This window comes from Astatotilapia calliptera, chromosome 13 (genome assembly GCF_900246225.1).
Source record: "Astatotilapia calliptera chromosome 13, fAstCal1.2, whole genome shotgun sequence".
NCBI lineage: Eukaryota > Metazoa > Chordata > Actinopteri > Cichliformes > Cichlidae > Astatotilapia > Astatotilapia calliptera.
The window spans coordinates 7,630,254-7,648,170 of NC_039314.1; the positions used below are offsets into that span (position 1 = coordinate 7,630,254).

General features: G+C 42.0%; 1 protein-coding gene across 12 annotated transcripts in view; it reads right to left on the reverse strand.

The window, feature by feature from the left end:
- ablim1a (actin binding LIM protein 1a) overlaps nucleotides 1-17,822 on the reverse strand; it is a 41,603-nt gene extending 23,781 nt beyond the window's left edge. For 3 of the 12 annotated variants that reach the window (XM_026190464.1, XM_026190463.1, XM_026190456.1), the window contains exon 1: nucleotides 5,559-5,789. In XM_026190464.1, coding sequence (XP_026046249.1) covers nucleotides 5,559-5,580 — 22 coding nt within the window. In that variant the 5' untranslated portion in view covers nucleotides 5,581-5,789. Of the gene's footprint in view, nucleotides 1-5,558; nucleotides 5,790-9,527; nucleotides 10,394-11,440; nucleotides 11,776-17,336 lie in introns of those variants that run through there. The other 9 variants (XM_026190457.1, XM_026190455.1, XM_026190462.1 and 6 more) reach the window with 9 other exon arrangements.
- Between the last annotated feature and the right edge of the window lie 95 nt (nucleotides 17,823-17,917).

Below are 17,917 nucleotides of genomic sequence, written 5' to 3' on the forward strand. Positions count from 1 at the left end.
ATAATGTTGCTATAAAACAAAATAGTAAATCAGCAAGATGTCATGTGATTTTAAAGGCTTAACCTTTAAAACTTGATTCATTATAACTTAAGAAAGGTACAACGAGCTGTAAACACAGAAATGTCATACAAACATCGTTCAAGTTAATATTCAACAATTAGCATACCTGACTACCATAGCATTTTCTGGATAAAGGCCCAGTAGTTAAATTGTAACAAATTAATTGCTTTTTTTTCAATCCCTATCCCAGCTTTATTAAAGGTGCCTTCAAACAAACCCAATATTTCACACACTTTACAATGACTTAAGTCACTGCTAGCACTAGCAAGCTAGCTAATACCACCCAAAGTAGAAAGAAGTTAACTTTAGAGTTACTGAGAATCCCTACCTGAGAGCACCTACCTCTCCAAAATCAAGCTACATTAGCTAGCTAGCCTGTAGCCTGTCTACTAGACCTACACTAAAATGTTCTGAACTCTCAATCAAACTTCAACAAAAAGCCACTTCAGCAAAAAGTGTCTGTACTACTTCGGGTTAATCTGTGTATTGCTGCCTTTTATAGTTGGCATAATGGAGGGTAAAATGGTGCAGTGGATAACACTGACCTCACCAGCTAGCATGACCGCTAGGCTAATTTGTGAGTCTTGCTTAAAGAGTATAGAATAGGCTTGAATGACTGCATGGCAAAAATGTGGCTATGACTGTGGCTTAGACTGTGAATACAACTTTATAAATGCAACTGCAGTACATCATTGAATTTTGACTTATGTTTTTTTATACATCAAGGCTGACAAAAAGGTGCAATATGAGGTTTGCTTTTAGTTCCTGTTTGTTCTCCTAAGGGAAACAACAGACGTGGCTCTTGAACTATTATACCTTGGCATTTGGGGCTGTACTTATTGCCTAAAACGATTACGGGTGGTGATAATTCTTTGAATATGTTAATACAAGTTAGACCTTTCACATTACACAGGCATTGAACCAGCGTGGTGATAAAAATATTCAACAGAGCAGCTTTAAAGTAGATATTTTGATTTGATGCCAGTTTCTATTTTTAACGCTTCATAGTGTTGCGTTGTCAGTGGGAGACAGCCCGGCACGGAAAAGTCAACACTGCTAACGTCATAACAGGTTGACAGAAATCCAAGACAGATGTTTGAATCCCATGCACAGAGGATCTAAACGCTGAGGTTTGGATGGGAATCCATAAGCGCTGTGTTTTTCCAACTTTGCCCCGCCTCCGCCCCGCTCTGTAAAGTACTGCCTTTGCCTGACTAGTGGCTGCACAGAGGGGGTTAGGAAAAAATGAAGCTGAGACGGGTACTCTACATGGCATTTCATTAAAACTTAAGAACCCTGCACAAAAAAGGCTGCTAAATTATATGAAATGCTACAGATTGGCTCATTTACAGGATTTGTCCGGACATAAAGCGCCTTTCTGAGGGGCTTCTTTCAAACATTTAGCAGTCCTGTATACATTCATAACTCCACGTCTATAAAAGCATGAGTTCAAGCACTTTTACTTCAGCATCTTGGCATTTTAACAGATCCATTATTGAGTCTTTAGAGGTTCATGGGACAGGAGCAAGATGCTGCTCGGTTTGCCAGAATATATATCATATAATGCTATAAATAAGTAAGTATGCAGTACATGAAGCAACCTCAGCACAGAGCAACTTACTGTAAAATATATAGTAGTACAATTTTTCCAACTCCTGATCACATTCCTCATTCTGGGCTGGATGTGTTGGCTATGCTGACAGGGTGAGCTGTCCTGCCTCATCACCAGAGGATGAAGTGACTGATATTAGCCTAAGCACACAATGAACGCATGCACACACACACACACACACACACACACACACACACACACACACACACACACACACACACACACACACACACACACACACAGTAGTGAGGGAACAATAACCAGCAGAGCATCCCAAAGCCAGGCCCAGAGAAAAGGGGGCTGCTCTCTCTATATTCAACCCCCACCCCAGCCCATTTAAGCTAAGTCTAGCTGTGTTGGCAGTAATAAAGCCTGAAGATTATACTCAGGAGGGAAGTGAGAAAGGTCCTCATGAATCCCCCGAGGACAGATGTTTTTCTGTAACACGTGCCTCGGCCTCACTGGCTAATAATAATGGAGCGGGGCTGTTGACAGAGAGCGTAGGATTTGCTGAAGAAGCTTCAGACTTTGTTGCTTTCATTTCCTGCCTTCATAGACCCCGAGGTATGCAAAACCATAGTAGAACTTTGGAAATGCGCTGGGAGAGGGGGAATTGAATTAAACAATAGATGAGAGAGCGAGATGAAAAGATCTAATAGAATATTCAGTCGCTCCCTCTCCCTTTGTTACTGTAAGACTCGCAGACACAAGAGTTTCCAGTAGAGACAAACAGCAGCCATAAGGGAAAGTGTGTGCGTTTGTAGAGTATCATACACTAGACAGAGGGACACACCAAGGGGGGGGGGAGGGCAAAGGCAGTCATCTCCACTCCTTGTGCCCATGCCAGTACTTGAGTCCCCAGATCTTCATAGGCAACAAAAACACACACATAGTGCCACCGAGTACAACCGGTTTTGGATGGAATATTCTGGGAGGGGGGTCTGACCCAAGATTAACATCAAAGGCACAAAATATGCCAATGTGCTGTGGGACGTGTGCCTGTTTGGGGGAAGGGCATGTGGGGCTCTTTATCGCTCAGACATAACAAGGAGCTCTTAACCCTCCCCTCCATGAATATGTATGGTGGTATCCAGCACCTCCACACCCCTCTGCCCCGCCATCAGCACCCCAGACAAAGCACTTCAAACGCAGGGCACAAATTGCAGAGGGGGGAGTCCTATCGGCCTCCACCAGACCCCCTCTTTAAACCTTTAATAACTAATCCTCAGGGACCTGAGCTTGAAATAATGATCTGCACTCTGTGGTTGAACGCCACAGTGCAGTTCATTGCAGATCATTTGTTGTTGAGCAGGTACACAATTATAATAGAGAGAGACTCGGAGCACAGTTGCTTATCAAGAAGTAGACAATGGAGGCTTTATAAACTTCAAAGACCCTCGTGATTGTGAATCTGATGATGACTTTGGGTCTTTGCCTCTCAATGACAGCCCACGAAGGCCCCGCACTCCTGTCGTGTTTCCTGGGATAATCACACTGATTGATGCCTGGCAGGGAGGATGTTTGTTGACTGGCAGAATATATGACTACACTCTGCATTCTTTCATGTGACTCTCACCCACGTCACTCGTGTTGTTTCAGCGTGTATATTTTGGGTCAGTGGCCATCTCTTCCTGGCTGACCACTTATCTCATCTGTGTATTCTAGTCTTGTGTGCCAGCTGTACAAACAGCGAGTGTCTGTGAGAGCCTGTGCTGCACTCATGTCTGCGAAAGGGTTTAGCTCCTCTTTCAGGGGCTAGACACTGGCAAGCTTCAAAGATGAGGCACCACTGCAGTTGTCTGCAGCAGAAGCAGCACTCTGCAAAATCACTAGAGGCAGCCACAAAGGCACATGACATTAGACTTTCATGTCAAGAGGAAATCTTCACACTGTGTAAGAAAGAGTGGTGGGAGTTGGCGTTTCATGAGCCAGGTGACATACATGTGTTGATGGCTACGGTCAGCCGGGCTTCCGACGCAATTTGGCACAGGAAGCATGAGGATGAGGGTAAAAGAATCAGCTCGGCCTATAAATGTACACAAATCTCAGGCACGTGTAACTCAAGCTCAGACTATCTAAGGTACACATGGACCCAATAAATTACAAACTATTTCAAGGGTATTTTTGGCTTTGAAAATAGGGCAGCCGCCTGCAAGCAGACAAAACGCTAACACTGCAATCCCTTGATTGTGATTCATCTTTCTGAGCATACAGTGCAATTCAGTATTGGCTCAGCTGTGCGTCCTGATGGTACCGAGCCCACCTGGCCTCAGACAGGTTGTTTTATGAGATCCCGGGAGAATACACGATGAAAGCTTGGGTTGCAAAAACATTCCGATAGCTTCCTCTTAAGAGGAATGAAAAACTAGAGGACCCTGGACAAGCTTTCTGTCACCGACAAAGCCCACAATGGAACAGGAAGGTAGTGAGTTAAGTCTATGGAAAAACTTTCAGAAGGGAGATGAAAACGTGGCAGCCAGAGGTTACGGATGTTCTGCCAGCACGGGGACTTGGTGGTGAGAGCCGTTTTACTCGTGGCCCAGTCAAATCCACATGAAGGGAAACAGCTCCAGAGCTGGACACCGCCTCCAGCCACGAATGTGCTGTCAGATGCATACTCACATCTGACCAAAAAAAAGAAAAAGTCTTTGCACATGTTTTTTTTTTTTGGTGGTAGAAATATTTTCAGGAAAAAGACAGAATTATGATGAACTATGTTTGGCTACACAAGCATGCACTGCACAACTGGAGACATGCCTCAGTGACTTATTACTATGATCTTAACATCCAGTCCATTAGGTTTAAAGTGTAACACCTTGTTTTGTATAGTATAGTGATGAAGTGTGATGGATATACACTGCGTTTGAAAGTCACAGACTCGTTCCCGGTACAAAAGCTACTCCAGTTTGAGTTCAGTTAGTCATCTGCTCCTTGGCAGAGCTTTCACCGCTCCTCTAAATATTTTTAAACAGGAGATTTTCTTTACTCTAGAAAGCTGTCTTCGCTGCTGCTCGCCTTGAGTCATGCTGACAACGGTCAACCTCACGAGCGCATGCCCCGGCAAATTGCAGGGAATGTTAATATCTCTAAACGACAACCCCTGACTTCGCTTCGTTCTGCCCACACAGCCGGGCGACCTCAGTAATAGGTGGAAACAATCATCTTTTTCTTTCAACAGGACACTATGAATGGGGCCACAGCTGACAACAATGGAGTGTACCTTTTAGATGGTCACCATGGCAACGGCTGCAGACAGAGAGAGAGAGAGCGAGGGAGAGACAGAGTGCAGGTCCACAGCTCTGCGCAGTGTGCCTCCCTACACTAGTGCTCCACTTTTCGTCTCTACGTTACCTCACTATTTAGCCTCTTTATAAAGATGAACTGTTTAATCCCAGAACTATGACCCTGAAGGTTTTAATTGACAAGCTCCTATATGACAAGCCAGATGCTGTACATTTACATAAAGCCTGATGCAGCCAAATTAAGCAGACTCCAACCCAGGCAGCAGCAGCAGCAGCTAGAGAATATCGACAAGGGCGTAGCATGTTCAAGTCTGCTTCTCTGAGGGAACATGTTGATGTGCTAGAGATGCACATTTAGACTGAGCTGTTAGTCATACTTCTTCCAAGCAACACACACCCACATAGAGAAAACCACCCCCATATTACCACATCATATGTCTAAATCTCTAAAAATAATCAAATCGGAAATCAGAAATTTAGTCCAGTCAAATCGAATTCAGCCAGACACTGGAGTTTAAAGCCAAATGGACATACTGCACGTCTATACGGTCTGCAGACAGTCAACAGCACGACAGGCAAAACAAATCCCGTAATAACACACTCATGACAACCTCACACACACACAGTCATGACCGCTGGAATACCTTTTTCTTTGACCATGACCATTGGAATCCAGGTATATCCGCACCAGAAAAGGCTCTGAAGATCAATCACCAGAAACACCCGAGCTGCTAGATCCCTTATTTTAGTCAAGACTGGAGCACAAAAAAGAAAGCCAAAGCACCAGAGAGAGGGAGAGAGAGAGAGGTGTGGGCGCTGCTTAGCGCTCCTCTCAAAAACAGCTACAGCGTGGGGTTTGCCTCCCGACTGCCTGTTTTCCTCCCATCCCTCTCCTCCTCCTTTCCCCCCCCCTCCACACATCCTCCTCCCTCCTCTTCCCCTATTGCTCCCTCTCTCAGCCTCTCTGTTGTGTCAGCCGCCTCCTCATTGCAGCAACCAGGTGGCTGCTGATGCCTCTGTGTGACCAAAACAGTAACCCCCCCCCCCAAAAAAAATCCCCACACCTGCTCACATGTAATGACACAGATTTTTTCTTCTTTTTTCCAGTTTCAAAACCTTATTTCTAACTGTCCTCCATTCCAAAGTGGGTGGTGTACTGCGATTTATCAATATTCTGAAATGCAAATAAATCTATTCCACAAGTAAGAAGTTCAACATTGAATTATTCTGAAAAAGCACCCCCTTATCACTGTGCTGTACAACAGACACTTCAGCAAAGACTGTGTTTCAGTACAACAGGGCAGCAGGTGGTGATCAATGGCTTTTTACAGTAAGGCAATTAGCCTGCTGTGCTAAAAGAGTGGCTCACTGAAAACTTTCAGTATTTGACCGATGTATTAAAAAAAAGCAGAGCACAACTACTTTAAAAGCAACTAAGTAAAAGGCTGACTTCTTTGGAAGTATGTTTTTGGACCAGTAAAGCCAACCTTAATTAGAGTGAGAGCCTTAACTGCTAAAAATCTCAGTGATCATGAGGGCAGCAATGCAAAGACCAAAACGGGCCATCTAAGGTTGAAGGTTAAACTTCCTGTGATCGCGAACACGAGCGCTGTATTAATATCTTCGGAGCTCCAGTCCCCTGGAATCCAATTACACAGAGCACAGGAGAGCATGTTCTAGCTAGATGAACATACCGGCTCTTATATCATCTGTCGCTTAAGTAACCATATGAAAAAAATGACTCTATGAATGAAGTGGCACCTCTGTGATAAAAAAATAAAAAAAACCCTGCAAAATAAACAAGACTCCCATCTGCTAGAGATGCGACAACATGCAAAAACAAGAAAAAAATGTATGCACGTGTGTTATGTAACTGAAGTGACACGTTTTGTTGTACTAAAAAGAAACCGCATCAAATATATGGAATTATTTTGGAATACAATTTCACTCAGAGCTGACAAACTAGGGTATAATGCATTAATAAAGTTTCTTATTTGCTCTACGGAGAATTTAAAAAGTTCTACTGATGCCCAAGGTGCCAGTCCAGTGTTTCTAGAAACAACAGCGTGGAAAGATTATGACTCCAAAAGTAACTCAGCAGAAATTAGGGACCAAATTTGGTTACTGATCAATCCGTATTCCTATGGCTATGTGCGAGGAACAGTTTTTCATCAGCACTGTCACTGTAAATCCTAATGCAGGCAGCTTATTATGCATGCAGAATGCATTCGCCTACTGCAGTGTAAACTGTGCCACCTTCTGGAAACCAATCATCGTACCACAGTTTCCACGGGGCGTTTTCTCCTCATCAAACAAATGGGCGACATGCCAGGGAGGCAAATGGTATAAATAGTTGCCGGACGTTACTCCGAGCACTCCACCCTTTTTTATTGTAAAGAAAGGGAAATATGTTATAAGTGTATGATCATTAAAACAAAAATAAAATCCAGTAAAAACTAAAAGAACACTACGAGGTTTGCAGTCCACCTACTAACTGCTAAATGCAGCACAAAAACATCCTGTTACTGCTCCTGCTGTAGTGGACCTATTATCATCTTGACTCTTTTAATAATCTCTGTAGGAGCTGCAGGACAATCCTGGTACAATAGGCTTGCCAGGAGCAATTCCTGAGGAGCAAAGCCTATTATCCACGGATGAAAGGTTTCTGCTGTATTTGGCGCAACTATGGATGATCCATGTTTGACTGTCAATTAATAACAAGCCTGTAAATTAGCAGGTTAAGTACTGTTATCATCTGATACGAGCATTTCATAGTAATTTGTCTTATGGGTTCAGACCACAGCCAAACTGGCAAAAATGATTATGTTGCAAAAAAAAAAACATCACACGTGGAGTAAAAAACAGTGAAGACAGGCTGCACAGTTATCTCCGGCTTTATAATTATGGTTGCAAGACACCAGAGACACACATTGCACATACACATAAATGCATGAAAAAACATTTTTTTAAATATGCATTTTGAGACACTCTGTGGACTGGAGGATGATTTCTAGATTTTTATAAACTTGACAGAGAAAACAAATAACTAGGATGCACTCTTAAACTCTTTTGGAGCACAGACAGACTTAATTAACTCTCTCTCGCCGGATAATGACAGGCACTTCACCGGCTTCTATTTTAAAACAGGTTACAAAACAGTGAGAACTTTTTGAACACCAACCCTGTGCAACCTGGCGCACTTCTTTAAAGCGTATTTCACCCATTCCAGATTAACATTACTGTTATGTAGCCACCCTGTACACACAGAACTATATTTTTCCAACAAACAACTTCATTGGCATTTTTTGAGAAATGTTTTAACAATTTACCCAAACATAAAAACCACTTTTCTTTCCCCCTTTTTTGTTTTTTACCCACAACCCACACGGGGCTTAACTTGTTTTCATGTTTCTTTGAGGAATCGATGAAATATTTGTTGACCCCTGGATAACAGCACTTGGAGAGCAGGCTTAGTGCCACTCACATTCAAACAAACAATCATCAAGTGGAATAATGCAGGAGGGTTTATGGTGTGGGAACACAGAGCTTGTGTTGGGTTCAGCAATCATAGGCAACAATAGGCTTCGGGAGTGGTTATGGCTGAATAAGAGGATGACTATTTGTTCATTTCTGAGTGCTTTTTACAAACATCTAGTCTTATGAAAATCATAGAATTTATCCAGTCTCCCCAAAAAAAATGCATATATATTACTGCATATAAGCACTTATTGAATGTCACTGTCTCTGATTGATCTTAGCTGACAGCTAACCTCTGTAAACTTTTATCTGAAACCACCTTCCTTAAAGCTGGAAGCTCAAAATCACTTTTAGACACCAGCATTAGAAGGAACTTGCTGCCATGTGGTTTGCAAGTATTTATTTTAAGGACAACTCAGTGCCAAGCAATGATGTTTTTTACTACTTTGCCTGGCATGCAGTCAGAGAATGCATAAGGTCTGGAAATCTCAATCTGTATTAATGCCCATGTTCTAATCCTGATGTAAGCCACCATGTCACTTCCTCATGTACTGTTGTACCGTTGGCTTGGCAAAATTCAGCAAAATTGCCCTCGCATATGGCTTTGAATTATATAAGTATAAAGAGGAGGGTGATGAATTTTCTAACGTTTTTTTTATGTTTTCTGTGAGACTTTTTCAGTGTAATCATTGGATAACTCATGCAAGTGAGGCTCGCACAAAGAAACACAGGTCAGATGTGGAAATCCACAAGAGGTGTAGTCACACGCTGTCATCCAATTAGAACAAAGTGATCTCTGAGCAACAACTAATCAATTCACTTCGAGACACCTACTCACAAACAGAGCAGCCAGACTGCAATAGAGGGCTAAAATAAGAGTCTTTTGTTGTATAAAACAACTGCTAAAAAAAGGGCCGCTAGCAGGAAGAAAAATTATAAACTCTAATGTAACTTCAGCTAAAAGTGTCTTAGACTAGATGCACAGTCTATTTTTTGCATGTTATTGTGAATGTTTTATTGCTCGCACGGAGGTAAGGTAATATCACTACAGTTAGTTTTTATTATTTGGACAATAAAAAGCCTATAACAGAAGCTGAGTTAATAAACGCTGATCCATATGTTTTAACCTGTCCTACCTGTAGCGACATCGTTCAGCCTCTCGCTTAGATAATAGTCATTAGGGTTGAGGTACGGGAGCTGCTCCATGTACTGTTTAGGAATCAGGTACAGGACTTCCGCCACATGTCCATCCTCGATGATGGACATACGTTTTACCGAGCTCTTGCGTTTTACTCGGACGCGGTTGACACTTTGGCTGCGGCTGGAGCTGCACAGTTTGCTCAGGCTGTTGAGGTTGGGCACAGTAGGCATGGTGCCCTGCTCTCCTTCGACCGTCCCACAGAGAAGGGCGAAGCACTGCAGGTAGACGTCAGCCAGTGTTGGACTCAGACTCGCTCTGAAATACTTTCAGCCTTGGACATCGGGGGTGAGGGGTGTTCACAGAGGCACAGAAGCGAAACAAAGGAAGCTTGAAGGGTAAATTCAAAAGAACGCATCGTTAAACCTTGGCCCGGTTTCAAGAGCCGATGAACCGCCTTTGGTTAGGGTCCCTCCATCCATCACTTTTCAGGTGGCTTTAGGTAGCGTAGAGTAAGACGTAAGGAGACAAGCTTACAGTATGAGTGTCTTCAGCCCAACCAGCTTGGTGCCTTAAGCTGCTTAAGGCTGACGTCGAGCCACGATTATCTTCTGGGTGGGGTTTGATTTGTCTTTACGTTTTAAGTTCAATTACGCTGCTAAATAACAAGGTCCTTTTTTTAATCTTACATTAAGTTAGGTTCACACACAGAAAGAACAAATGGATCATTGTAGAGCATTACACTGACCCAAAGCATTCTTTCAAGGTTGGATTGCCTTGGGAGTCTGCCAGTCCCTTACAAGGTCAACAACCAGCAAGGTCGTTCCAGCAGGCAAAAACGCACAAATTCACTGTTCCTCATCAGCAGGATCAATAACATCTAAAGATCCTGTGAATACATTAGTGTTAAACTTGAAATGCAGACAAGTTATCCCTCCATTACCATTGAAATTGACGGCTACATCAATAGGATTTTGCTAAGTTGCAACGCAGTAAGAACACATGTTCTGGGTTTGAGTTAAATTTGCTTCTGCAAAGACTTGCACAATGTCATTCATTCTTGGCTCATTTCCTCCAGCCAAGAATCCATTCACATTCCTTGGAAATCTAAGTTTTTCATGAGGTAAAATCCACTGACAATAGCCCACTAATGCTTTAAACCAACTGAAAATATGATAGTTTTGTTGACACAGAGTTGCTAGGAAATTGCTACGTAGTCACCAAACATATTTCAACATAATATCAACTAAGTGCAATAAAACAGAAAACTCCCTCCTGACATCTTAATTCTATCAAGCAGATAAGAGTAAATGAAACATGTCACGAAAGAATTAAACCAGAGTAGCGCACACTTGATGAAAAGCATAGCAGACAGTGACAAAGCACAAAATTTCCTTTTAGTCTGGAGATGCCCGGCTTGGCCTGCACTTCAAATTTAATGAATTTCCTCTTTGTCTGAGAGGGTGCACAGACAGGATATCTGGAGGTAGACTGGCTGCGTATAGTGCTATTACCATCAGGTACTTATCTAATTTTACTTCCTCTGGAGTCTTCTTGCAACCACACCTTCACTCAGGCAGTTAGACTTTCATTACAAGCAAAAATAAAAGTGTGACAGTGAAAGAACATGTACAGTCTTACACCCACACACGAGGACACATGTACCTGAGAGTAGCTGAGGACATAGTACTCTGCTGCAATGTGGCACTGCCCTCCAATCGTCATCCAGTCTGTGGTATGTTTGCCACAACTACCCACACACTCACAACTCAACACGCTTAGAAAAACAAGACTGCTGTCCCTGCGCAGCTGAAAATCAGTAGAGCACATAAAATGCATCACACACATTCGCACAGCCTCTGCTGTTTCTCCATCCTTATCAACGCATAACAAACACCCCCCCTCTCTTACCATCTAGTCCGAAACAGGAGGTGATTTTTTGGGCGTAGTTGCAGAGCCCATCGTAGCCAGGCTGCTGCCTCACTGTATTCCTCTCCCCCATCTCTACACACTCCCACACACACCGTCCCGTCCGGCAGTGCTTTCACTCCTTCCACTGCTCATCAATTATTCAGGCTTTTGCCAGGACACATGCATGCGCGCGCACGCCGACCCTCGGAATTCGCACGTACAGTACATAAACACACAAACACACTGGGAGAGAGAAAAGTGCTGAGGCAGAGGGTCGTGCCGTTGCAGCGTGAGCAGCCCTCTCCGATGGTCGGATGAGAAGGAGACATCAGATTGGGTTACTGCAGAACGGAGCCGTGCCTCCTTTTTCATCCACCACTGATCATCAAGATAACACTGCACTGAGACAGGTACGCTGTGCAGGATGTGCAAACTGGTCAAGGAAAGGGCGGGGCAAAGCAGGAAGTGGAGGAAAATCACAGATGCACTAAGGTTTATGAGGCACACTTTCTTTGTTCATAGTAACTTGAAGTCCTGCATAATGAAATTACTTTCAGGACAAATTAAGTTACCTATAATTTTTCAGGCCCACAAAATTCTTGTGACTTTCATTAGTGCACATGCACATAAACAGCATGTAATAAAACGTACAACTGAGTTTGCAAGTTACAAAAATACTTTGGAAAACAGGACGGCATTTCTTCACAGTGATAGTGATGAAAGAACAAAAACATTACCTCAGGCATGGGCGAAACTTCCCTTAACACCATGCCTTTGCTAGGAAAATGGGGGAAAAGTGCGGTGATTTATTGAAACATGTGTACGCATATATGGAAATAAAGTAAATGAGAAAAACAAAGAATTGGTACAATTTTAAAGAGCTTGAAATATGATCTCCTTTGTTCTCACACAGCCTGAACTCACTTACACTACAAAAAATAATTTTGTTACATAAGTAGACTGTAAAATGTTATATTTAATGGAATCTGGTCAAATTAAATTTACTTGATTGGTTTATACCAGGCACATTTTCCTCAATGATTAATTTTATTTGATTGATTGATTTAAATAAAAAAGCTTTGATTTTGATTTCAGTTGCATTTTACTCAAAATTATTGCTACATGTTTACTGAAGGCAAAGAATACTTTTTTTAGGAAGCATTCTTCTAATTTATTTAAGTAATCTTCAGGATTACGTGACTGGAGGCCAGTCCATGACTGATAGTGTTCCACTGTGTTTCTATCCAGGTACGCTTTTACTGCATTGGCACTTTGTTTATGATGGATCAGACAGGTATGGTGGATCAAAATCAAAATGTTATTTTTCTGCTTTCATAATTCCATCAAATTTTGACAAAATCCCCAACACCACTGGCTGGAATGTAGCCCCAAACATGATATAACCTCCCCTGTGTTTTAGAGACTCGTTGCTGTACCTCACTCCCAACATCTGTACATATGATGTAACAATGATTTGAACCAAAAATGTTCAAATTTGACCTGTTGCCACTAATTTCCAGTGCAGCTTTTGCATATTTGGCACACCTCAGGCTTTTCTCCCTGTTTCCCTTTCTTTAAAATGGCTTTTTGGCCGTGACAATTCAACTGAGATCATTTCTGTTGAGGCAGCAGATTAATCAGCTGAAGGGCCAGATGTATGTCTCTGGTCCTGCGTCAGCTTTTTGCTGGATTTTTTCTGATACTCTTCATCGGTCGTAGATAGCTTTGTAGGCCTACCATTTCTTCTTTTATGCTCCATTTGTCCAGCTGCCTCAAATTTTTTTTACGGAAACAATACTTTTTTTCAGCTAATATCATTCGCTGTAGCATTTTTCATAGATTCAGCAAGTTTTCTGTTATGTGTAGAAACAACATTGAATCTTTGCCATAAGTTAAGTGCATCTTTTATGCCTGGATGATTCACAGGTCAGTGTTAATAACTGCTTTATATTCTAGGGTCAATACAAAGCGTCTTGAGGTGACTGTTGCTGTGATTTGGCGCTATATAAATAAAACTGAACTGAAATGAATTGAATTAAAGTTTTAAGAGGTTTAATAAAAAAATTTTTTTAAAAACACATTTGTCTGAAAATGTTCAGGTACAAGGACTGAGTGAAAACACACTCAGTGTCTAAAGAAAAACTTTCTTTGGACATTGGTTTCCTGAGAAAGTCTGGAGAACTATTACTCAAGACCACTTTGAAAAAGTGAGAGGACAGTCTGGCTCCTTAGAAGCAAAATATGAAGAAATGAGGGGTGGCCAAAACGTTTCCACAGTTAAATACATCCATAACTTTTTCACAAATCCCGCTAACATACTAACTAAAACGATCATTTAATCTGCTTGGTGGGTGTAATTAGACATTTAATTACATCCAACTGAAAAATTCTTTAGGAAAAAAGCACATATGAAGGATATTTTCAACACAATTTAAAGCTCTACAAAGCAGGAAACCACATATAAAATGCCAGCCTATACGACACCCGGGGTGTAGCTGAAAACATCATAGCCCCACATATTAAAGCTCAATAGTCCAACATGTTGTAAAGTAGCAAAGAACTGACAGCAAATATCCAGCACAAAAAAGTGATTATGCTAAGTAGCATAGCTGCTAGTTCGTTTCTTTTTTTACTTGATTTTTCCAATAATGTACTGTCGGTGGAGAAATTTGATATGCTCATCTCTCAAATACCACCACAATGTGACCTTGAACAATGCACTTAAGCCCCATTTGCTCTGGCTGAACTGCTCAATGGCCATTAATAGCAGACGCACACAGAGCAGCTCATAGGTACGACTGACCAGGATAATGGTTTTATGAAAAATAAATAAAAATTGAGTTAAGAGATTCTAGACAAAAGCAAAAGAGAGGACAGGAAATACGATGAGACTCAAAAGCCCAGAGAGAGCAGCACGCCCGCGAGGGTTAAGGTGGGGTGACTAATGGAAGGGCATCGCTACTACTGAGGTAAAAGCCGATGGCCTTGTGCTGATAACGGGGTGGGCGACTTCAAGGCTGAGAGCACAATAATAGCTTATACTCTCTGGACCACTGAAGGAGAGGCCCGTGACCATAAAGGGACACTGGCAGGAGAAAGTGTAGTAATTTGTGATGATTTTAAACTTCCTTTTTGCTCTTGGATGAAAATCAATCACCAAACGTGCTTCAGTTCTTTCCTGTATACAGTGAAATATTGATAATGACACCACTAGAGGTCTAAAACATGAACCGGGCAGACCATTAGACACTTCGTACTGACATCTCGAACATAAATCTCGAAGGAGAGTGGTCATTAGTTTAAATTACACACAATAGGGAACTGCAAGCAGCTGTTACAGTATTGCAGATTAGATTTTTAAAAATACTGTTAAAATTACTCTATATATATTGTGTCATAAGACATGAAAAGTAACAAATTCTCACAACTGAGAAACTGGAAATTTTTAGCTTTTTGCTTGAAAAGTGACTTTGCTGAAAGCGTTTAGCAAAATAGTTGCAAATAGTTTTCTGAAAAATTAGATAACACTTAAAATATGGCAAAAAAATCTGTGGAAATATATTCTGATAGGCCTCAAGATATTGAAACATACGTGCAGATTCTCTACAAAGTAAAGAAAAAGAACGCAATCATATTATGATAGCTAACCATACCAATAATGGCATGTCACGTGATTTGATACAAACTTGTTACAAAGTAAAGAAATTTGTGGTTTGTCGGTGTTTTGTTTTTTTTTGCTGTGATAAGACTTCTTGGCAATAATTCTATTTAGTTTTCCTTAAATGTTGCCACATTTGTAAGAAAAATGCATTTGGGCAGCACCCATTAAAAATTTGCCAAACAGATGTCTGCCATTGACTCTTGTTTGGTATCGTTTATTGGATTGGATGATTGAAGTCTGAAGAAACAAGACAAACCCACCATTTAACAATTTATTCATCTAACAAACAGAGCCCTCTGCAGCATGTTGAGGAACCATGCAGAGCCACAACAGCCTGGCATCACCTCCTCATGGCTGGTCACACAGTCCTGTGGGATGGTGTCTTATTTTTCAACCGGCTTTTGTCACAAGTCAGCCAGTGTGGTTGTGTTGGTCACTCTGACATGAACAGCACGCCTATGCTGATCAAACAAGTGTTCAGTGGCCACTTCATTTTCAACTCCCAAATTCTGGTCGTGGTCTCTTATAAACCCCGCTTTGTGTGATGTGCATTATAATCTTGGAGGATAGAGTTCTCTAGAAATATGGTATTGTCCACTGGTTGCAGAATCTCGTCATCACCATCATACAGTACTTGGCCTTCCATTTGGAAATGGTACCAGGGCTCACCTGCTGCAACTTAGCTTTGCAGATGACGCAAGCCCTAACCAGATCTGTCAAACATGGCCTGTTTGGAGCAGACAACAACTGACCGCTCTACCAGGGTCCAAGCTCGCATGTGCAAGAGTCAAAAGGAGAATAAGCTGTTTGCCACTGACAAAGTGGCAAATTTTACATCAACTCTGCTGTTTCAACCCACAAATGCATTTTCCTTATAAATTGGAAGCATTTAAGGAGAAATAAACAGGCTTTCCAGGGGTATCAGGATTTTTTGCCAAGAAAGATTGTTACAACAAAAGAATAATCGTGTGTATTGTTTTATACTATCAAACATGTAATGTCAGATGACTTGATGTGACATATTGATGAAAAAGCTCTTGTTTGTGCCTGATTTATCCACATATTAGTAACCTCATGTTTGTCTAAACAGCACGGAGATGACTGGCATATACAACCATAGGATGTAGGATGCAATTAATTCCCAGGAATGGTGATTGGCTGTTTGCAGGAGCTTAAGTGTGCTAATCACATCTATGTACCACAGGGGCACTTTTTAAGCAGTGGGCTCTTAGCTTCATCGATCTCCACCAGCAGATACAGTAGTCCACATCGGTAATGGGAGGGAGTTCAAAGCCTTCTTGCTATACAAGGCTCTGTCATATAGAGTCTGGAGGGGAGATATCTGCTGAATAGTCAGCTTCTTTAGAAAAAAAAACAAAAAACGATGCTGTTTTACCCACTAAATGGATCAGACTGATCATAATGAACCAAACTACAGATTTAATATGATAACCCTGATGCCATGTTTAGCTTTTTATTCAGCTCTGGTCAGTCAGACCATCTGATCACAGCTATAGCAGGAACAGCTGGATGCTGTGCCTGAGCGCAAGGTCACCTGACAGAAATCCAAGACAGCACAAAAGCCTGTGGAAACAAGCTCCTCTTATCCACCTGCCTGAACTGTTTGCTCATACTCAGCCAAAAAATGTCAATCTTGCAAAAACATCTGGACAACTCAGACTGCAAGGAATTATAGTTTGTATTTAGCATGCATTTTCTAAAATAATAATAATAAAATAAATAAAAGGTACTTTCTATCACCTGATCTCACCGGTTAATCCTTACCAAATGATGATTATCAAACGCCTGCTGTTGACTGACTATTCTCCACCAACAGCCAGCAGGTTTGAACTAATGACACGCACCTCCCTGATTAAAGGAGCAATCACAGAGCAATCACAGAGCTGCTTGTCATTTTTTAAGGCTTAGATCTATCTTTAGGTTTTATGGAGAGCAACGAAGTAAGTTGTAGGCTATTAAAAAAAAGAAAAAAGGGAGAAAGACTGCAGCGGTGGAAGCTGTAGTTTCAGCTATGCACCGGTGTAACCTACTTACAATATCAGTGTCATTACCGCAGCCCGATCCTCCGTAAGACGGTGCAGCGGGACTCCCTTCTCCATCTCACCCATCCTCGAACCGAGATCCCCTCCTCCTCCACCACCTCCTCCAACATCAAGAGACTTTCCCCCCTCTGTATGTACTGTTATGAAGGCTTCTGCGGCAAAAGATACTCACCTCTAGCAGACATGCCCGGTAGGTAGAGTCTCTTCTTTCTTTGCCGAAATGAACGGGAGAAGATGGCCCGGTGCAGCTGTGCAGAAGGTTGACAGTGTGATATTTCTGATGCTTTAAGTTTGAGCCTGTCATTTATTGGGATTGAGCGCAAGGACACACATACAGCCTGCGATTTGGTGGACTAGACTAGAACGAGCGGTGAAGAGGCACTTTCCAGCGACAGGGCGTGTCCTGGATCAGGCAGCATCCCTTTTCCCCCCCTCTCTTATTTTCCAACAAGTTTGTGCCCATATTTGAACCTAATATCATGGAATTATTAAGGAATAAATTAAATCATGCTTGAAATTCCTTGCCTGCAGCTGCTGTCGGCTCACCTAAACGTTAAACCGGGTATAGCCTACTTTCTGCCGGGGATGACTGTGCTGTTCTGGACGTGAGTTGGTCTAAATCATAAAGTTGACAGGCACTCAGGAGATGTGACTGTTGTTTCCCCCCCTGTTTTCCCATTAATATGACTACTTCTCTGGCAAACTCCTCCCTCACGTGACCTCCTAAACTTTACTCTTAAAGTGACACTTTAA